Below are 17,849 nucleotides of genomic sequence, written 5' to 3'. Positions count from 1 at the left end.
CAACACCACATAATAAGGCACATAATAAGCTTTCAGTAAGTACTTCCTGATTTGGTCATTGATTAGGTGTTCTGGCACTTCATGTCTTTCCTTGAAAGTAAGTGAATTCTGATTACAATTCATTATTGATACAAGAACTAGGACACAAATGCCTATTAGTCATACCAATGATTTTGGAATCGACTTTGTATTATCATGAGCCTATAAGATGGAATCGACTTTGTATTATCATAAGCCTATAAGATATCAACATGACCTAATTATAAAACATCCCTTATGTTGCCTTTTTCTAATTGTAAAAGAAACACATTCTATATAAAATATGGAATATATATATGGAATACACTACAAAATGGAGAAATATAGAAAATATAAAATGGAAATAATCCTATCATTATTAACATTTTGGTATGTTATTTCTCTCTGCATATATTCTAACATTGTCAGAATCATTCTCAAGTTTAGAGCTGAGCACTTGACAGTTCATTTAATATCCTTTAACACATCATTTGTAATAAATGCTCAGGACACCTCCAATATTGGGACATTCCCAATATTTCATTATTTCCAGATTGCCCTTATAAATAATGCCGTAATGGACATCTTTTACATCATTTTTTAGCTATGTCTCTAATTATAACTTGGGTCGTATTCTTTGGGGCACATTTTCTAGGACAAAGGACATAAATATTTTTAAGGCTATTGACAAATGGCTTTCCAGAATGACTGTACCTGCGTAGACTTTACCAGCAGTGTACCTAAATGCTGTCATCTCAAATCCATGCCAGGATTAAGTACAATCTTGTGTTCAATATTTACTGAGATAATAGGGGAAACTATCATGTTTGGCTTTAGCTTGCATTTTTTTATTGTTAATGAGGCTGAACATTGTTTTAAGCGAATTCATTTGTATTTATCTATAAGCTATCTGGATGATAATTTATTTAAATTGAATTTTAAAACAATTATACCTCAGCCACCTCAACTGTACTGATGGCTACTCTAGAGAGGAAGAGAGTGAGAAGAGGGGGGAAATCTTTTATTTGAAAAAGTAATATCGACAGTTCATTTGTTTGGCAATTTCAAGCACTACTCTCAAAAGGTGAGAACTATATTCCCTTTATTCAACGCTATTCAAACCTAGAACATTGAATTTCCAACAACTGAGAAGTATTGCTGCAAATTTCATAAACCATGATTGCCTTGGAACTTTGGACTCTGGAATTAATTTCCTCGGGCCTTCTAGACACTAATGGCCTCTGTAAGCTGGTGACTAGCTACCTGCACAGAAAGGACTGGCTTTCAGATCTGTGGGCCACTTTGTACTTGGAAGTATCAGCCATCCATTCCCATGCTCTCCCTGACTTCTTAAGAAAGGGAATACAAGACTGATTTTTCTCTTTCCCAAATTCCACAGTCACTTCACCATTTCCAGTGTAGGGAGGGAAGCCTTACAGACGAGGCATGAAGACTTGCCCCAGGGCACAAGCACATTTACAGCCTTATTGACCAGCCCTCCCCTTGAGGAGTGGTGTCTGGAAGAGTTTTAATTAACAAGCATCTAAGCCGAGGAGAGGGCCTCTGTGTACCATTGAAAACAATGACTTTATTAACCACTGTGGTAAAACTGAACCCAGCTATACATGTTTTCAGCCTGAAGGGTCGTGGGGGAGCAAATGCGAGTGATAGGATGGTTTTACTGAAGTATTTATAGTCCTAATGATATGGAGATGTATAAACCACTTGCCACAGGCACACAGATCTAGGACAGTGTTTGGTTTTCTGCAAATACTGATACCCAAATGTATTACTTACTATTTCACTTACTCCTACTTGCTTAATTTTCTTCTATATACTTATTTAGTACTTTAAAAAAATATTCTAGGGTTTGTTATTTTTGTGGATAAAATGAAGATGTGTCTTTGCACAGAGTTAAATGACACAGGGACTATTATAAAAATTAGACCTCCAGGACACTCACACCCACCCAAACCCCAGAAGTAAATAACACGTAAAAAATGTCTGCCTTCATTCCACTTGGCTTGACTTCTGGTTCTCACTCACTTCTCTTTCATGCGTCTGTTCTTGAAGGACATGGTATGTCAACTGTCGAGGCCTCAACTAATGCTAATGGTCAAAACTGGGGATAATTCAGGGGCTGTATCATTCGTGCAGACTAGCTAATCATGAGATAAATAACAAAGTTTTCTTAACCAATGCTGGTGCCATTTTCCTTCAAAGGTAGTTGCCAATTCAAGAATTCGTAACTCCATTTATGCCTAAATTGAGCATCTGTGTTGTGTTAAACACACACACACACACACACACACACACAGCAGGAAGTAGAATGCCTATTTTGATTACTCTATCTCTCCATGTTTACCTCTGGAGTCTCAACCCCATTTGAAAGTGAGCTTCTCAAACAATGTGGCTAAAATAGACATGTGAAACAGTACCAGCTTTGGGTGGGTAAGGTAGAAGGGAGACCTGGAGAGGAAGGAAGAAGAATGGAGAACTGACTAGCTTCTTGAAGGGAAAACACTGCTTTTCCATCTGCAGGTAGAATTCACATTGACAGAGACAGTGTTTTCAGACATTGCTAATAAAAAAGAATGCTATGAGAAATGTTCACAATACATATTGAAATTTTAAGTGTGCAATCCCTCAGACAAGAAATCCTATTTGGAAATTTATTTAAAGGAAATAACAAAAGATCGGTGTAAAGATGAAGCTATTTATATTAAATCAGAAGTTGGCTAAATTATGATCCATCCACACAGTACAATATCTTGCCCGCATTAAAATTATTGTGAGACGAACACTTAATGACAAGAAAAAAATGTTTGTATATATCCTCAAGTAGAAATAAGTTATAAAACTTTGTAAATAATGTGAACATGATCAAAGGTTTGTTTAAGCACCTGCATGAATATGTACACATATGGAAAAAAAGCAAAAATAATATAAGTTTGTGTGCATCTATATTTACATTTTCCATACTGTGGTGCTGCGCCAACAGGGGACACTCAGGTCACACCTAAGACCTTGTGACCAGTCTCCCTCTTCTCCCCAGGCCCCTTTCTCCCACTCTTCCTTTCCCGACAGCCCTCCCTTTCTCACTTGCACGCATACGCACAAACATGCACACAAACCACACAGGCCCGCGCATGCGCATGCAGTTCTCAGACCAGCTGGAAATTAGCCGTTTGGAAACAGTGTGGAACGGAGAGCGCAAGAAGGGCTTGGTGCGCATCATTCCCTCATCATTTATTTCTGGCACCAAGCAAATGGGTGGACTTCTCCAGGCTCACATTTCCTCCTTTGGAACACGGAGAGAGCAGAGCTGATGTGGTGAAGTGTAAACAAGCAAAACAAAGGACAGGTATCCCAGAGATGTTTTGGAAAGACCCCTTTCCGCGGAGGCTAAGACAAGCACACAAACTAATCATCTTATTTCCCCGACCTTCATTCAAGGGAAAATTAGTTCCACCAATGAGAATATTTTCACATGGGATCGAAGCAAAGATAAGGGCCCAAGGAGAGAAAGTGTTTAGGTAAAATGATATTGATTAGATTTTCTTCCATTCTTTTCCCCTGTAGTTTTGCTGGTGACTGGAATACACTCAAATAAAGACATGACAAAGAAGATTAAAAGGCCCAAGTTCAGTAAGTAAAACTGTAGTTCTTCACTAGCATGAGGCTTGTGTCTGCCGTGTATTGGGCTGTTATATTTGTTTCAGATAATTTGGAAGGTTTGGAGTTTTGTTGGTCTTTCTTCAATTGCTTTGCATTCAGACTAATTAATAATAATTATTATTTATCACCTATGTCGTTCCACAAAAGCATCTGAAATAGGAGCGCTGATTTTAGAGTGAAAGATGTGGTCCCATTATATTAGAAAATTTCAAAACGCACATACAAAGACTGGGCAAAAGCAGCAGGTCTCTATAGCTAAGCTGGAGTAGGTATTTTCTTGCCACTGAAATGCTGTCTCAATTCCCCAAACCAGAAAATTCAGTCTGGCTAATGCAAACATGCTTACCTTCCAGCATGCTCTGGGAGAAAATGGTAAATCTCACAGAAAAGCACTTAAGTTTTCACACCTAATCAGTGGAAATAGGAAAAAATAAATTTCATTTTTGGATGGTAGATCAGTTAAAATTAGATGATAGAAAATTCAGAATAACAATTGCTTAAGTAAGAGTAAAGCTTCTTTCTCCTGTAAACATAGTCAGTCTGGGCTTCTGTGGAAGTTTTACTATCTTCAGGGACCTAGACCCCTTCTGTCTTGTCATTCTGCTCTCCTCAACATGGCTCTCAACTCATTGACCAAAATGGGTGCCTTAGCTCCATCCATAACATCCACATTCCTGTCAGCAGAAAGAGATAAAGAAGGACACATACCCATCCCCTTTAAAGATAAGTCCAGCAAGTCAAATACACCCCTTCTACTTCAATGTCATTGGCCAGCATTAAGGGACAATGGGAAATGTCTTGATTTCAAGCATCCACATGCCTAGCTAAAAGTAAGGAGTTGTATATAAGGAAAGAAGGAAGCACGGATATGGGGAAATCACTAGCAGGACATAGGTGGAAAATCTCACACTCCAATACTATAAACACATTGAGATTTTTGGATCTAAATTTGTAGACTTGAAGGAGGCCTACGTTAAGGTATATTTATAAAGGACCATGAAAGAAATGCTGTAGATGTAGTTAATGTTCTGTGCTCTCCGCAATTGAAACTTCTTCACAGGCATTAGATTTTAGATGCTGGAAATCAGCAACATTAATAATTCGAAACAAAAGAAAGATATTTGCTTCACACCCCATTCTTTTTTCCTTCTGCTCCTTTAAACCCTCCATGTGGGATTTCCTGTTGAAATGAGACCAAAAGGGCAGCCATCCACAGCCTCCAAGCCTAAAATACCAAAAAGGAATCAGTTGCTTATTTATTCCTGTCAGTACCAAGAGCCAAGAGAATCAGCCCAGGGGCAGATGTGTGTTCAAAACAGTGATTGGGTTAATATGGAGACAAATGCACACCCAAGTATGAATTCCTTTGGGCTGTTTCCAGTATCTTCATTAACTCATACACAAAAATCATGAAAGGTTCCATGATTACCATGACAACAGTTTTCAGTGACTATGAAAGTCTGTGCTGAATGACCCAAGGGCAAACCTCTTTGAGAGATCTCAAACAGATTGGATTTCTGATACGCTAAATTCTAACCTTATACTCTACATCTCCCTGGTGATGCAGCACATTTGAATCAATACATGCAAGAGGCCTTTTCTCTAATTAGAAACCCTGGCACAGTCATTAAATAAGGGAGGGAGGGGATACAATGAAGGTAATAGGATAGTCCCAAACCATGGCAATATCTGATCCTTTACCTCAGGTGTGTTTCCAAATGACAGTCTATAGCTTGAAGCCAAAGTCATTTTCATTTTTTCTTTTCAATGTTGTCAGTCTGCCGCTGGAGTAAGTGACTGATGGTAAGGAGGCACTCCATTTATTCATATACAAGTATTTATTGAGTGCCCACTAAGTACCAGGTTCTATGTTAGACACCCAGATACAATAGCGATTGAGACTCAGTCTTTGGCCTCACAGAGCCCAAAATCTACGGAGAAAGAAAGACAAGTCACCAGGCAGCTAAAGGTACTCCAAGAATATGGAGAAGAGCTGTATATCTGGGAGGGCTTCCTGCACTGATAGGTGAAGACCAACCAGGCAAAGATGAGGAGAAAAGAGTGATATAAGCAGAGAGAAAACAGCACGCTTAAAAGGCCTGAAGAGTGGAAAGAGCTAAAAAGGAGTTCAATGTGACTAAAATATAGAATAGGAAGTGAATGTGTTGAGATCGGAGATGGAGGACTGAACAGGCGTGGGATCGTGGGGAGCTTTGTTACCACGTCCGGGAATCTGGACTTCCTCATGAGGGCTATGGGAATATCTCAGCACTGGTTATTTCGGTTGCAATTAGCATAAATCCAAAAGGGATTTTTGCAGGACGTGGGTGGCTTCTGGGTTGGTAGCTGGAACTCACTGGAACCGTACCCCAGATGAAAAGGCCCCAAGAATCAGTACCTCTGCTTCTCTCTGCACGTCTGACTCGCTGTCTCCTTCTCTCTCTCCCTGCCTCTCCCTTCCTTTCCTCCCTTTACCCGCTCTGTGCACACTGTGTCTGTCAGTACTGAGTCCACATTCCTGGGAGGGAGAATCTAATTGCATCATCCCAGTGGGCAGGGTGGTTCTCAGAGAAGAAGAAAGTAATTAGGGTTGTGCTAGGGAAATAAGACCATCCTGCCAAGAAAAATAAAAAATAAAAAATAAACCCTTTCTGGCAACAAATGAAGAGAGAAGAGAAAGGACGCAGTTTGTTAGTGAGAGTACAGATTTACATGCATGTACGGGTACATCTCTCCTTGAGAGATGAATGCATGCATTCCATGGTTGTGTCCTGTATACCTGGACACCCCTTAGCTCCTTCTGGAAGTAAGTATTTATGGATCCATGGGTCAGAAGGCTGAAGACCTTGCATCATAAAATCAAAAGGTGGGCCTTTGGGGGGCCCCTATTTCCAGGAGACACTCTAAAAGGAGAAAGTAAGGAGATGGTGGCCTCCTTCCTCTTCCCCAAGGAAAATGTCATTTCATTTATAACTGACACCCCAAAATATATCTTGGAGGGGGCTACTAGAAGATTTTAGGTAGAAAAGGGAAATCATAAAAGCAAGACTTTAAACAAATCACTTTGGCCTGGGTGTGAGAACGAACTGGGTCAGTGATGCTCACACTGTGTTCCTGGACCAGCTGCACCAGCAACACCTGGGACCTTCTACCCCTCACTGCCCAGGCTGCTGACATCCAGACACGCTAGCGCCAGGGCCCAGCCATCCAGGTTTCAGCAAGACCTCCAGTAATTCCAATGCCTGGTGAAATTTGAAAATCCATAGAGTAGAGAGAGACCCCAGATCAGGGGTACTCCCAGATATGATTGCAAAACCACGGACACTCGTCAGTACCCTTTCCCTCTCTTGTGGCCAGGCCCCCTGCTGGCAGCAGTGTTCATTCAAGGCTATCAAGAAGAAAGTAATCTGAGGGTTTTGGTGAGTGGACACTGACCCGTACGACTCTCTTGAGTCTTGAGGCTCTAGTGCCCAAGACATGGTGCCCACGAGCTGGCAGAGCAGACTGAAAATGCGGGTCTGTATGAGGTTCAAACCCAGATGGCTTCACTATGCCTCCTGCCAAGCCAGCCAGGGCTTGGGAATGAAGTAGCTGTTGCCTGGAGACAGATGAGGGTTGTGGGATGATGACGGGCTGACCAAATGGGAAATAAAGTAGAAGAGATGTGGAGATAACAGGAAAGGGAGGAACCAGCATGGGTATCTTCCTTTGGTCTGGCCGGAAGCCATGTGCTATACAAGTGCATCTATTCTGTCTACACATAGGGTTACTTTGCTTTCTCTCCTTTCTCTTCTTTTTCATTTCTTTTTCTTCTCATCTCCTTTTCCTTTTTTCATTTCTTTGGTCTTCCTATGGCTCCCCAGAAGCCCTCATGGACATTGCTTAGCTCCACTGGGGCCTTTCAGACCAAGAAGGTATTACGTGTTGAAAATACTCTGGCATGGGAGTTTTACAAAAGGGAAAGTGAAAGTTTAAAAAAAAAAAAAAAAGGGAGATCTTGCAAATCTATGCATGACCATTCATTTCAAGCTAATATTTTGCTTCCGCATACACAATTGTATTGGGCACAATGTAATTCCACCATGCTTGGCTTATTACATCACTTCATTTTCTAATCAGATCAAGTCTGACTTGAAACTGCCAATTTCCAGGGGCTGAGAAATTAAAATGTCATCATTACAGGGGCGTCCTCCATCCCCACTCCAATCCCTGGAAGCCTTATACAATCTACGATATTCAGAGACCTCCCCTGCACTACTCAATGTCCAAGCCCATGTTACCTGTAGAAGCTGAGCACTCCATTGTTTCCTGAAATGTGGGATCTTGGGGAAGATGGGGGAAGTTCCATGCCTATGGACTCACCCTAAGGGGCACCGCACCAGATATTGCTCCAAGAGGATTTTCCTCCAAGGCAGCTATTAGGGAACAGAGACATGTCCCCTACTGGGACCTACCTGCCCGCTCCCACCTTGCCAGTCTTGGAAGATCATTTCCTCTCCATCACTCTTTGGGCTGACCTAACTCAGTGGTCTCAAACAAGGGGGATTTAAAGAAACTAATTCCCAACGCCTGAGGGAGAGTTGTCTTTGGATAACTCTGCCCTCTCTCTTGCAACCTTGAGTTCCAGAGGTGAGAGAAGACAAATGCCTGACTACCTTCTTAGAATAGTAATGGGGGGGAGGGGGAAGATACAATCAGAATAAACATAAGTTAATGTCTGAATGAATCAACCCACTGTATAGTACATGGTAAAGCTTACCACACTATATGAAATTAAGAGTTTTACCAAGTTTGTTTTTAGAGGTGATTTTTCAAGGTTCTCATTTTCCTGATATGTTTTGAAGCCATGGATCTGACCTTAGAGGTACCTCAGTGGCAGATATCATCAGTACAAACCTATTCAAGCAGCTTCCAGCAAATGGCCAAAACGTGGGTGCATTTTTTTTTTTTTATTGCTGAAGGCTACAAGTAATTATTGAAGGGTTTGGGGGTGTTCATAAGACTCTTCTCCTAAGGCAGTCACTATACCTTATGAATTTTAATTGTTAATTTCATCTATGTATAGATTTCACATTCAAAAAGAGCCGAGTCTTCAACTCATGAAGATTTCAAGCCATACTGTAATAAACACATATGTTTCCCTTTAAATTATGCCCACCAACACCAACAGGAAAAATCCCTGCCTGGCAGTGTCTGTAAAGGGGGGGAAAAAAGCTTTTAAGTTATAAAATCTTCTCAATAGCTTTCCTACATGTGAGGAAGCCCCAGAGGAGCCTCAGAAGCAATGGCTTCAGTTAAAAGTGGGTTCAGGTGAGGTAGCATCACACAGGTGAGAGCCATGATGATCAGCTCCATGCAACATGTTACCAGCTGTCCATCCTGCAGTCTGACTTCAGTGAGCACCCAATCTTGTATAAGATAAAATTAAATTATGCAAAAGTGAGACCTCCTGGATCCAATTCCCACTGCCAACATGCACATGAAATGAGTTTATATGGCTCCTGTGTGAACTACACTTCCTCTCCTCTGTACTTATCACACATTCTTATAAGAGCTTTTTTCTACAGTCTTGCCAACTAGATCAAAAGCAACATGAAGGTGTAATTAGTGCTCATGAATATTTGTTGAATGGGGGGACAAATCAACAACAAAAACAACAAAAACCCACTATAAAGTAGAGCAAAATGTGGTAAATGATTACGTAAGAATAACAAGGGATGTATGAATATGCTTCATACTGATTTCACGAAGAAGCATTCAAGGTAGGATATGAACTATAAGTAGAATTTTACAGGCAGAGGTAGGTGGGAGGGTTTCTAGGTAGACTAAGCCCAGACATCTGGGGGAAAAGTGAAAGATGATGTCAGGAAACAGTGAGTGATATGGTCGGTTTAAGTGTGGGGGGAGTCATGGGAGATGCTGCTGGGGTGAGTAAGGACTAGACAAGGCCAGTTGGAGAAGCTTAGTTCTTTGCCATTCATTTGATGGTAGGCACCTTCAGAGTTTCCTGAGCCATCTTCATGATGAAGACAACAATCAGCAAGATAAACGACAGTGAGATATTCTCCAGGACAGTAAAGCTACATTCTGAAATATTTCCACTACATTGAGTCTGTTAAAATAGTCTTAACTTGCAGTGAAACGTACAACCTTTAATCCACATGGTTCTCTCCAGTAAGTTAACCTTAATACCTTGTAAGGCATGGAAAGACTTTTGCAATCAACCTTGAAAGGTTGATGATTCCCAGAGGTACTGCCTTGGGCACAAAGAGGTAATTGTTCTGGGACTTGGTTATTTAATGCATTGGACACTGATGAGATAGACGGCTCTGGGTGGTTGTTGGATTGGGGTAAAACATGCACACAGCTTCCCGAATAGGCTCACGTGTTGTTAGCTGTAGCAACTTGTGAGTAACCCCCAGTGCGTGCTTGCTTCTTAGACACCTGGTACCAACTCCAGTGTGTTCTCCACACAGAATGGTGTGTGTGCCCTTTCTCAGACCACGAAACAGGAAGAGGATTCACTTTCTGGCCCTCCTTCTGCGGTGGAAGTAAGAAGGGAGGTGCACTCTCTGTGTTTCAGTTGAACAAACTCTTCCATGGCACTTGTCAGAAATAACAGGAAAACAATGGGATAAATGCGCACAAGCACGCACACACATGCACACACACACACACAGAGTTTCCAAGAAATATTCACCCACTGGTGGTTGTCAATGACCTTTGACTTCAGAAAATCCCTTAGGATTAGATTAGGGAAGAGTAATTCTCTCTCTTTGGTTATGGAAGAAGTAAACAGGTGGAAATGGGCAAAGCTCTGGCTTTAGAGTCTGAGGACCTGAGTTCAGTTCCTACTTCTGCCACTTACTTGGTACTTGGGCTTGAGCAAGTCAACTTCCTTCTCTGAAATATAGAAATAATATGCCTCTCACGGTTTTGTAAGGTTCAAATGAAAAATAATGTGTATTAGAGTCCTTTGAAAACTAAAAATAGGTTGTTTCTAGAGACACAAACTTTTGCAGCTGCCTAAAAGCTGTGTTGCCACAGATAGATTAACCTCTGTTACCCAATCACCCCTTCACTGCTGTCCTTCCATGGACTATGGAAGCCTGGTTAGAAGGACCAACTTTTATAGAATTCTTAAGAAGTGCTTCAAGCTTGAGCTTGGAGTTACCTGTTGAGGCACATACTCTCTACTGGGCTTGCCTTTATAAACAATTTCCATCACATGTCTTATGTTTCCCTCAAATGCTGCTTGATATAGTCTTCTTGAGAAATCTGTTATGACCAAAGGAAAATATTTTTTAACCCCCAAGGTTTCACATCTCGGAAAAAGCTGGTCTCAGGTGAGAATGTGGTATAGTGTTAGAATCAAACATATTAGAGTTCAAATCCAGCCCCACCACTAACGCTGTAATTCCATCATCTAGAGTGATGTCATCCCAGTGTTAGCCTGGCCAAGATAGATCCTCAGCTGACAGATTAAACACACGTATATACCAATTCTACAATCTTTTTAAAAGTCTGGAGCATTCCCCATGATTTCTGGAGAATCTGCAATGAACTTCCTCATGCTTTCTCTACTTAGTCACTCCTGTGTTGTGATGGCCTTCCTGTTCCACCTTACCATGTGACTCAGCTACTTTACTAACTCATATAAGAAACTTCCCTGCATCTGATATTTTATCATATTTTGGAGCTTTTAGTATGGACTTTCAAGGATCAACAGAAGAGGTCACCTCATAGAGCATAAAATCTTCTTCCACCAGCACCTCATTCCACCCTTGCTCTCTCTCCATTACCATCTCATGCCCCTACCTCCCTCTCAAGCCCCTTTTACAGATAGATGCTTCTCCTTGCCTCTCTGAAGAGTCCAGCCCAGACGCAGGCCCTTGGAAGCTCAGCCTCTATTCTGAGTAGGCTTATCAAGAAATTTCTTCTGAATAAAAACTATTGCACAGTCCTGGAAAGAGGGTTAGCAAAAACAATTTCTGACATCTTGGTTATGGCAGGATTATTAATTCATCTAGTCCCCATGTGATTTGACCCCTGCTCACCTCCCAGACTGCATCATAGACCTCTCTCTCCCTCCTCCACTGTTCTCTACACACACTGGCCTCCTTCCTATTGTTCAAACCACCAAACCCATTCCCACATCAGGGTTTTTGCACTTTTACTGGCTCTTTTACTGTCTGGAGGGTCCTTCTTCTAGGCTTTTGTTGGCTAACACCTCTTCATTACCAAGTAACGGTGGTAGAAGATTAAGTAGACAGGAGTACCGGGATCAAGTCCTTTGGGCCTTGTAGACCATCTCAGGGAGCTTGGACATTATCCTAAGGGCAATAGGAAGCCAGTGAGGTTGTTAATCAGGAGACTGATGAAATGTGATTACATTTTTTTAATAATCACCCTGGCTATCCAATGAAGAAAGGCTTGGGGCAAAGGGTGGGCAACATGGAAGGAAGACGACAAGATAGGTGGCTATTATGTTAATAGTCCAGACAGGAAATGTGACTTGGACCAAGATGGAGGTAGAGAGAAATAGCATATTTGGAAATAAAACTAATAATATTTGCTAATGACCAGTTTCATTCATTCATTCTTTCAGCAGACATTCTCGATCAGCAGTAAACAAAGCAGACAGCAATCCCTGCTTTTGTGAAATATATATTCTAGGAGGTAGATGAAGATCCAACTGAAACTGGGGCCTTGAAAAGTAGTAGCATTTACACAGATAGAAGGAAGAGGGTTCCAGGTGTGAGAAATGATAACAGGCCAAGTTTGCAAGATGACGTGCATTTGAAAAGTGCCAGGAGCAGTATTAGCAAGCCCAAAAGTCCCATGAAGGGGAGTGGGAAAGGCCTTAAGGATTCTGGAATTTTTCCACAGGCAGCAAAATAGTATTGATGGTTTTGCCCAAAGATTCAAGGTGGTCAAGGACCGGTTAAGAAAAATGGGCAAGAATGCTTTGCAAAAGAAGTCACTACCAAGGAAAGATTCACATGATCTGGTCACGGGGCATCAGGATCAAGGAGAAGGTTCATCTTCAAATTGTATTTAATGGTCATTTTTATTTCATTAAATTAATGTTTTTGCATCATTATCTTAAAAATAGGATTTTACTTGAGTTCAAGAGCACAGTCTAACAAATTTCATATTCAGTTTCAAATTTCTAACAAATCAAATTTCATATCAAAACTGTTTATACATAAGTGCTTATATGTTATAATAATTCCTCCTCATAAGCAGCCAGGAGGCAAGTTTACAAAGGGCTTCTCTTAATTGACTCAGAAATCTATCTGTTTTCCAGAAGGAGTGTAGCTCACCTGAGGTCAGCGAAAAGATGAATGGAAAACAAGTATTCTACTTGCTTTGGTCTGCTATGTGATTGGCGTACTGTATGTGACATTACTCAGTCTGATAACCCATCACCTGATCTGTTATTAGATGAGGCAGGAGACCTGCCTCTAAGATCCTGTGTTGCATAAAGCAGTGACTCAGACAGTAGCAGTTTTTTCCACAGACCCTCTGAGACCCATACAGCAAATATAGGACTTCAGCGAGCAGCAACTAAAGGTCACCTCTCAGTTCTAATCATCTGGGTTGTAAGCAGCTCCCTGTTGCCTATGGCTGGTGCCAAGGGCCTCCAGGAAGGAATCTTGGCGGATTCTGCAATGTTCTCACGTGAGCTGGTGTGAAAATGTTCACGTCTTCAAACATTCCTGGCAGTAAAACCTTTTGATGACTTATAGGTTATCCCCTGAGGTTGACAGTGGGGATCCACCATGCCCCTCCCCCCCACCTCTGGGCAATTGCCCAATGTCTTCTTCCTCTCTTCAGACCTGAAGATGATGCTTCTTGAGCTGCCTTAATTTTGTCTCGTTCTCTTAAGGAAGTCTTAGCTCTGCACGGTTGAGATAAAACCCAGAGAAGACTGAAGGGAGATCCAAAAATGAATCTGAACAACGAAGAGAAAGAAAAAGGAAAGGAAAACCTAAGCTGTGAGATTGGAGTCGTTCAAAAGTATTCAAAGGAAATGCAAAGGGAAATCACTTCCTTTAGGCTACAAGTGGATGGGTGAAAGATTCTTAGAGGTTACAACAGACTACTTCACAGAAAACTGAGGGACTGCTTTAAAGAACTAAACTGTGGTTTCTATACTCAAAGAAAAGTGGCTCCCAAAATGTAAATGGCTGCTTCTTCCTGAGGCTGGATTCAGACATTACACTTTCCAGTGATTTTGGCAATTACTTTTAATTAGCTCACTCTCTCCAGCTTAATTTTCTGTACAAATCTAACAATATTTGACCTTTAGCCATACTTTGCCATTGCACTCTGTTTTTCCAAAGTACATGAGCGTATGTGCTTGATTTCATTTTTCTCTGCTATGGGTTGAGTTAATGCACTGATTTTGCTAATCCAGTTGGATGCAGTTAAAACTGAGCTTATTTAGGGTACTTCCTGGCCTTTGTAAAAAATGAGACAAAACAAACAAACAAACACCCCTTGTGGGAAAGGGGAACCTGATTAGCAGGAAGCAAAATATTCCCATGTAACATTTTCCTCCCTTGTCTTTTTTTAATTTTTTAATGTTTATTTTTGAAAGAGAGAGACAGAGAGACAGAGTGTGAGCAGGGGAGGAGCAGAGAGAGAGGGAGACACAGAATCTGAAGGAGGCTGCAGGTTCTGAGCTGTCAGCACAGAGCCTGATGCGGGGCTCGAACTCACAGACTGCGAGATCATGACTTGAGCTGAAGTTGGACACTTAAGCGACCGAGCCACCCAGATGCGCCCCCCGCCACCGCCCTTGTCTTTTTAAAACAACCACTTCATGGAAAATCCATTGCATGTGCTGTGTATACCCTAAAGTCTTTCAGTAGCGGTGTTCACTGTAGAATCCTCATGCAGTAAGCTTCCAGATATATCCCCGTTGATTCTACTCCAGAAGATTTGGGTTGGCTTTCCAGGAGAGCCAAAGTCACACCCACGTTTAATCCCAGTTCTCAGAGCTGGTCACCTCCTCATTCAAATCCCTACGAACCAAAAACACACGCGTCCATCTTGTGTCCATGTAAAGGAATGGATGCTTTTGGGAGTGGGGACGTGGAGTGGGGAAGGGAGGAGAGGTGAATACGTCCAGTCACGCCCAGGGACCAATTCACTAATTTAAGGAGAGACTACACTAGCATCTTCAGCCCCCAAACCGCTTTCAAAAGAAAAAAATAAGATATTCTGAGACTCAAAATAGTGAATGCAGACTTGAGTGAGTATCAGGATTTAAGAGAATGAAAGATAAAAGGAAAATAGCTTTGGAGAGGAGGCAACCTGTGGTAGGGAGAAGAAAACCACAGGATCTTCTGAGCACTGCACTCCGCTTCTTAACCTAGACCACAAATTGTTTTAGCCTGTGATCAGACTCAGCCCCTGGCCCCCGGGGGCAGAAGAGCTTCCGTGCTGGCCTGGCCCTCAGGGGCAGATAGCGTCTGGGAGGAGTTGTTTAGGAAAAGAGCAGAAGTTCTAACATCAGTTCTCTCTGCAGTCCCAGTGAAATGCGACTCTGCTCCATTCAGATACATAAGGGTTAAGAGAGAGAGAGAGAGAGAGAGAGCGAGAGAGGGAGAGAGTGTGTGTATGTTTTGGATACAGCTGGAAGCCATCAACAACTCTGAGAGCATCTCAGTAACCCAGGCAGAGGGTGGGTGGCCTGCCAGACCTCCCGGCTCCAAGCATGTCGTCACTGACTCTTAGCCCTGGGCGGGGCTTCCACCTCCCACCCAGTGGAGAAGTCCCGTCTTCAACTGTTCAGCATTCACCGCTTCACAGGGCAGCCCATTCCTTCCAGGACAATCTCAATTACTGGAAAGTTCTTCTTGGCAAAATCTGCCTCTATGGAGAGTCGCTCTTTCAGTTCTAACTTGGTCCCCTGGTGTCCTAGCACACACCAGCCCTGCATGTGAAGACAGTGGTCACCTGCCCCCTCCGAATTCAGCCTCCTTGTGGCCAGACGACCCGTTCTGCCAGCCAGCTCGCCCACCTGATGGTTTGCAGACACCTCCTGAGCCTCTGCTTACTCTTTGCACTGTGTCCATGTTTCAGAACCCCTTCTGGAGAACAGGGCCCAGAACGGAATACATTTCGAAGCAACAAGGGCGCCAGTATAGTATCGTCTAGGAGACCTTGTCCTTCAGGAGTTTGTAAGGGAACTTTTTCCAAGGAAGTGATGCAGCTCCGTCCCCTTTTAGTTGCTACCATGAGAGAAACTACCCCACCTCAATCCCAGACAAGCTTTCAGCTCTAGAACACTGGCCTGATGGACGGTGCTAGTCTGGCAATGGCTGTCACAACGCCGAAGAAGGACAAAGGCGAAAGAAAGACTGAGCGTCCCCTGGCTGCTCCCAGGGGGGAGTTGAGGCGGCGGGGGGGAGGGGAGGGGGTCAGTTCCTAGCCTTCCATCATGTGTTAAGGCAGATGAGTAAAAATAACTGTCATCTTGAACCTGGATCTAGGACCCCTGTCTAGGACCGCGATCGAAGATCTCTTCTATTATCTGTCTCCCCTGCCCAGAAACCTTCCATTGTGCCCCCACCTCCCGCACGGAACACAAGACCCTCAAGCCTCCCTGACCCGGTCCAGCCCTCCCAATCCCCACCTTCCCACGGGGCTCCCGCACGGAGCCTCTGATGCATCAGGCCAGCCTCGTCCTGGCTGCCGGGCCCCAGGCTCATGCTCCCTCATCTACCCTCCCTGAAATACCTTCCCTTTGGCCTGAAAGGTCATCTGAGAGTTCCCTCTTTTCCTGAACTAGCTCCAGAGCACCTGAAAAACCAGTGTTCTCCAGCCATGGACCCAAGGTGACATTCCTGACCCCCGGAGGTGGGTCTTTTTTTTCCCCCCAGAGTTCTCCTCTTCAGTTGTCTGAATAAGCACAAGAATCTGCCTGGTTTTGCTCTCAGCAGGTTAAATGCAGTGGATGGTCACTGTTATTCTTTTGGTCTGAGGAATGTCCTAATTATATCCTTGCTTTCATTATATGGAGAGGACCCAGGGTCTGCGCAGGCCCTGGCCTTTAGACATTAAATGAACACGTATGACCTGACAGAGCCACCAGTATATAAGCTGATACCCCTAGGTGTAATTTTGGCCTCATTTTGCTTTCCCAGCTGTGCCTCAGATCAACTGTGATGTCAAAGCCGGAAAGATCATCAATCCTGAGTTCGTCGTGAAATGTCCAGCAGGATGCCAAGACCCCAAATACCACGTTTACGGCACGGATATCTACGCGTCTTACTCCAGCGTGTGCGGCGCTGCGATTCACAGGTGGGTAGCTCCGCGCTACATAACAACCAGCAACCAGGCTGCGGGCAGGGGTGCCCCCGTAACTGTGCAGCCTGCAGTTCGTGTGGCAGCCCTATCCCATGGGGCCAGGCAGGAGCTGAGTGTGGCCCCAGGTCTCCTTTCACAGCTCTCCAGGGAAAGGACCGACTTCATGGGATGGGGAGGAGAATTCTACGCTCTCATGTTCATGACAAGGGAGCCACGGTTCTCGGTGACGTGAAGCGTGTGTTTTTCTACCTGTATGTGCTGAACAAGGCAATAATAGGGATGTGACTAAGCAACGCACAGACGTTTGGAGAAGAAATGTGTCACAGCCGTAGTGATGGCCTGGAGACAGGTAGAACAGGACAAGTGAGAAGGAGGGTGGCAGGTGGTACTGCTCTGTCACCTGTTGGTCTGGGATCCAGGAAGAAGGACGGGAAGTATGACATGTTTTGAACTAAGTCACTGCCTAAATGAGGAGAGGCAAAAGTGACCTTCACAGAATCCTCATACTTCTTTCTTTTTTTAAGTTTATTTATTTTGAGTGAGAGAGAGTGTGCGCAAGCAGGGGAAGAGCAGAGAGAGTGCTGGTGGGGGCGGGGGGGGAGAGAGACTCCCAAGCAGACTCCACACTGTCAGCCCAGAGCCCCATGGGGGCCTCGAACTCACAAGCTGGGAGATCATGACCTGAGCTGAAATGGAGAGTCAGCCACTAACTGACTGAGCCACCCAGGTGCCCCCAAATGCTCATACCTCTTCTGCTTAGGCTGGGAGACCAAACCCAGGGGAATGCATATTTACATAGTACCTTTGATAATAAGGCCACTGTGTCTGAG

The 17,849-nt window shown here is 43.4% G+C and overlaps 1 protein-coding gene across 1 annotated transcript in view; it reads left to right on the top strand.

Annotated features, from left to right (window-relative positions):
* VIT (vitrin) overlaps nt 1-17,849 on the top strand; it is a 100,332-nt gene that overhangs the window by 26,509 nt on the left and 55,974 nt on the right. Inside the window, exons 3-4 of the mRNA XM_077764287.1 lie at nt 3,601-3,666; nt 16,857-17,013. Coding sequence (XP_077620413.1) covers nt 3,601-3,666; nt 16,857-17,013 — 223 coding nt within the window. The remainder of the gene's footprint in view (nt 1-3,600; nt 3,667-16,856; nt 17,014-17,849) is intronic.

Source organism: Crocuta crocuta, unplaced genomic scaffold (assembly GCF_008692635.1).
Source record: "Crocuta crocuta isolate KB4526 unplaced genomic scaffold, BGI_CrCroc_1.0 scaffold164, whole genome shotgun sequence".
NCBI lineage: Eukaryota > Metazoa > Chordata > Mammalia > Carnivora > Hyaenidae > Crocuta > Crocuta crocuta.
This window is presented reverse-complemented; position numbering and strand designations above follow the sequence as displayed.